Consider the following 5079-nt stretch of genomic DNA (forward strand, 5'->3'; position numbering starts at 1 on the left):
TGTAGGGAACAAGTTGGGGGATCCTGGGACTCTGGGAGGGAACAGTTTGGGGTGGGGGGAGTGGATTTATCCTGGGTTGTGGATGAAGGTATAGGCTATAGGGTTATCTCAGGATGAGGGAGTGAGATACTTTGTGGAGATGTTCTACGGTCTGTGGAGTAACAAATTGGAAGATTTCTTGGAGCAATTGGAAAGGGACAGGTTGCAAAGAGAGATGTCCCAGGACTTTGTACAGGGGAACAGTTTGGGGGTGGGTGTCCCTGGACATTATGTGTGTTTTGTGTGTGTGTGTGTTTTGTGTGTGTGTTTAGCTTCAATTCGAGGCATCCTGGAACTGCGGAGATCACCAGTTTTTTCTTGGTAAACAGATTATTAGGCCTTTGACATCCAAGGGGAAAGTGTTGAGCACATAAAAGTTGCAGATGCCCTTGCCCTGATTCCGCAGACTCCTTCATTCTGCAGCTCCAGCCCCTGAACTGTGGTGATACCACCTCAGTTGGGATCGCCTCGCTCATGTGCCTCCTCCCGTCTTCATTTTTGATCATTTCTCTATAGCCTTACAAATGAGTCTTAGACAGCTGCCTTTGTATTCCTTCAGATGTCTCTATCTTTAAGCAAATCCAGTCTACAAAGGTTGGGTTTATTCAACAGCTCAAATTAGGAATTTTTAAAACCCGAATTTCCCAATTTATTTACTGTGGGATTCTTTAAGAGAACAAATTCCCCAGTACATTTAACACTAGTCAGTTTATGGAAAATCAGCTTAATTCAACAAATGTTGAGTTAATGTTCTGCTATGCTCAAAGCACTGTGTTGTGGGAAATATCAGAGAAGAGCAAGACAAGGCCCTTACCCTCAAGGAACCTTGTCTACTTGTCTAGCTGGGAAGATGGGACATAAACCTGTGAAATAGGTAAATAACCTGAGACAATTATGTCATAAGCACGTGATGTGTGCAGGGATAATAAAGGGTTCATAAGGAGGCATTCAGAATAGGGAGAGGCAATGGTAAGGATATAGCCCATAATGGCTTACAAAATGCTTTCATATCTTTTATCTCACTGTGTGTATATATGGTGGGGGGAAGATGGGAGAAATTGAAGATTTAGAGAGGTCATTCAGCTAGTTAATGGCAGATCCTGGCATAAATCTAGATATTCTGATCCTGCAGGTTTACTTAGAGTCATTCAGTTATGTCTTTTGGAGCTACCTAGTAAAGCGTACTTGCTTTTGACTAGTGGTTAGGATTTGTTAACGTAGACTGTCCATAAAACTGTCCTGCCGGAGGTGCTCGTCTACCATAACAGTTCTGTTTGGGGAATAATGTCCTACTGGAGACCCTTGAGATTTGAAATTTGGAATTAAAAGGGCTCAAGAGATTGCTATTAAACAATAACAGTCTATTCTCTTGGAAATTTCAAAAGCATAGTTGCTTTTGTAAATGGAAGAGACTACCGTAACTGTCCTTTAGTATGAGGTTACTGTGGACTACTTGTAGAATATTGTTATGTGAGCATGGCATTGAGTTTTACTTATTTCCCTTTGTTTGAAGACTCGGTCTGAAAATAACTATCTTTCATTTTAGGCAGTGGTTTTAGGGAAGAACTGTTGACCGATGACTACTCTTTCACTGTTGTTCTACACTGTCTGACATGATGGGACCAGGCAGACCAGCTTCAACCTGTGTTCATCTAGCATCTACTGTCCAACTACATGGGAGAAGTGACCCCATGAGACTTCAAACCCAGGTAGTTTTGTTATTTGTTCATATTTTTATTATGAAACTTTCAAACTGTAAGAGTCGAAAGAAAAGAACAATGAACTCCTTTTAAACCTACCTCTGGTTCCATAATTGCAACAATTTGTCCTCTTTTTCTATCTACACATCTCTCTAAAATGCTTGCAGAATGATTTCCAAGTAAGTTGCAGATATTTGGACACTTCACTTCCAAATATTTGAGAATACTAATCCTAAAAATAAACTCTTCTACTTAATTGTAATGCCATTATCACACCCAAGAAATGGATGAAATATTTTCTGGTATTATCCAATAACCAGCCTATTGAACTTCACCCAGTTGTCCCCCAAAATGTCTTTACCCCCAACATTGTATTATGAAGATCTTCAAACACAGCAAAGTTGAATCTCACAATGAATAGCTAGATCCCATTACTATTTCACTATATTTGTTTTATTGAATATTCTTCAGTCCATTCCTCTAGAATCCATTCATCAACCCATATTATTTTTTGACATATGTTAAAGTAGATTGCAGACACAATTAACCTAACTGCTTCAGCATGTATATTACATACTAGAATTCATTCTTCGTTTACCATTTTTTGGATATAAATTTTACATCTGAAATGAATACTTTGAAATATATACAACTTGTCACATTTGCTGAATTTTGACAAGAGTAAACACATATAACCCATACCTCTTTCAAGATACAGATAATTTCCATTACCCCAGAAAGTTTCTTATGCCCCTTCCTAGTTAGTCTTTACCCTACTATCCAGAGGCAACCACTATTCTGATTTTTTCCCACCACAGATTGGTTTTGCCTATTCTAGAACATCATATAAATGGAATTATATTCTGTGTATTCTTTTGTGGAAGCCTTCTTTCCCTGAGTATAATGTTTTTAACATTCATCCATGTGTTGTGTGTCTCAGTAGTTTGTTCTTTTTATTACTGAGTAGTAGTTCATAGCAGGAGTGTACCATAGATTGTTTATCCGTTCTGCAATTGATGAACACCTGAGCTGTTTCTGGTTTGGTTTATTATAAATGAAGGTTCTCTGAACATTCTTGTATAAATCTTTTTGTAAACATGTTTTTATTCTATTGGATAAATACCTGGGAGTAAAATCTCTGGGTCTTAGGGTAGGTGTATGTTTATTTTTTTAAACAAGCCAACAGACCTTTTCCCAAAGTGGTTTTACCATTTTACATTCCAAACAATGATAAATGAGACCTCCTCCAGTTCCTCCACATCTTTGCCAACATTTGGTGTTATTTTTTAAATTATAGCCATTCTGGTGAGTGTGGTTTACGAAGAAATCTTTTTTAAAAATTTGACATAATTTCAGACTGACAGAGAGTTGCAAGAATAGTACACAGAATTTCTGGATACTCTTCTCCCAGATTCCCCAAATATTAACACTTATTACATTTTCCGTCCCCACGCCCATTCTTCCTCCTTCCCTTTTTATATCTTTCATCACACATACACTTATTTAAAAACCAGTTAAGAGTAAGTTGCAGACATGATGGCTTTTTACTCCTAAGTACTTGTGTATTTATTTACTAAAAACACGGACTTCTCAATATAACCATAGTACAGTGACCAAAAGCAGAAAATTAACATTAAAATAATGTTATCATGTAATTTATTGACTTCACTGAAATTTTATTAGTTACCCCAATAATGTCCTTTATAACAAAAGAAAATCCAAGATCATGTTTTCTTTAGTTTCCTTTAATCTGAACAATTTCTCAGTTTGTCTTTGTATTTTGTGACTCGACTTTTTTGAAAAATATAGGCAATTATTTGAGGATTTTCTCTCAATTTGGGTTTTTCTGATGTTTTCTCCAGATTAAGTTGGGGTTATGCACTTATGGCAGGAAAATCACTGAAGTGATGCTGAGTTCTTCTCAGTGCATCATGTCAGGAAATGCATGTTGTTGATTTAGTCCCATTACTGTCAGTGTTAACCTTAATCATTTGATTAAGGTGATGTCTGCCAAGTTTTCCATGGTGAAGTTACTCTTTTACCTTTTGTAATTGAAAGTACCTGTCTTTGAGACTATGTGAATATCTTTTTACTCCCCAAACTTTCATCTACTTGTTTTAGCATTCATTGATGATTTGCCTGAATGAATTTTTTATTATGATAGTTGGCAAATGGTGACTTATTTATTTATATCAGAGCAGACTTGGAGTCTTAATGCAATAGTTTATAATCCTTTACCCTCATTTTTATGTTCAAATATCTATTTTTATGTTCATATGGTCTCTGACTTGGCCTATGAGAACCACTTCAAACTGACTCCTGTCTCCCTTTTGCATGTTTTCATCAATCTTTGACTGCTTTTTGGTAGAAAAAAATATTCCAGGATTAGCATTTTTTTTTCCTGTTCTAGTCCTAGAATTAGTCATTTATGCAAGGAGCCTTCTTCCCTTTAGTGGAAAATGGAATTTAGAAATCAATATATGGGTACTAGAAATGCTCATTGATTCTTGAATGTTGATTGTTTTTAGGCCTTTTCAGGGGACATAAGTGGGAAATAGATGTATATACTTGTGTGCCCGTACATACATATCCACACTCACATCTGTATCTCTCCCTCTCCTTTCCCTTCTCCTTTCCCTTTCTCCATTCTTCCCTTTCTAGTCCCTTTCTATGCATCTGTCTGCCTATCTACCTGTTTGTCTATATGTTTTAAAACCTGTGAGTTCACACAGGTATCTCCAATTCCAATCCAACACTTTTCATATTTGTAACTTCTTTATTTAACAGTGTGAAACCTTGCTCCAGTTATCCATAATACTTTTCCTTATTTGCTCAATCCTAGAATGTACAAAAATGTTTCAGGATTTTAATCTATGCCTCTGCAAAAAGAGAAGCCTACAAATTAGAATTCGATATTTGTTTAGAGTACTTTTTATCTTTAGCCTGAGGTCATATAGTCCAAATGCTATGTTGAGAAGTTAATTGGGTTAATTTTTTTAACCCTCACTTTTTAGTATGGTTATGTTATTCATTTGAAATTCAGTTTGGTTCGTTAGTTTCTGTTAGTATTCATTTTTAGGGCTTTCCTTCATCCTTATTTAGTTGTTCCCTCCCTCCTTCTTTCTCTTCTTCTCTTCTTTTCTCTCTTCCTATCTCTCTAGTATATGTGAAACCTTAACATGGTTCTGAATATACCTGTAACAAAAAAAGTATATTCAGAGATGTGTTATCCCCTCCTATTCCCTCTATCTTTCCACACAATTCCTACCTACACCCTGTAGATACCTAATCTTAATAGTCTCTGATTTTTCTTTTCTGTGTGGGTTTTTTTTTTTTTTTT

At 36.2% G+C, this 5079-nt stretch overlaps 1 protein-coding gene across 7 annotated transcripts in view; it reads left to right on the plus strand.

Annotated features, from left to right (window-relative positions):
- The window catches only part of KIAA0753 (KIAA0753 ortholog), a 65779-nt gene that overhangs the window by 12699 nt on the left and 48001 nt on the right, over positions 1–5079 (plus strand). For 3 of the 7 annotated variants that reach the window (XM_025040184.1, XM_025040183.1, XM_015597410.2), the window contains exon 2: positions 1586–1748. In XM_025040184.1, the coding sequence (XP_024895952.1) occupies positions 1653–1748 (96 nt within the window). In that variant the 5' untranslated portion in view covers positions 1586–1652. Of the gene's footprint in view, positions 1–13; positions 914–1585; positions 1749–5079 lie in introns of those variants that run through there. The other 4 variants (XM_006922228.3, XM_015597411.2, XM_015597409.2 and 1 more) reach the window with 3 other exon arrangements.

The sequence above is a fragment of the Pteropus alecto genome, unplaced genomic scaffold (genome assembly GCF_000325575.1).
Source record: "Pteropus alecto unplaced genomic scaffold, ASM32557v1 scaffold398, whole genome shotgun sequence".
Lineage (NCBI taxonomy): Eukaryota > Metazoa > Chordata > Mammalia > Chiroptera > Pteropodidae > Pteropus > Pteropus alecto.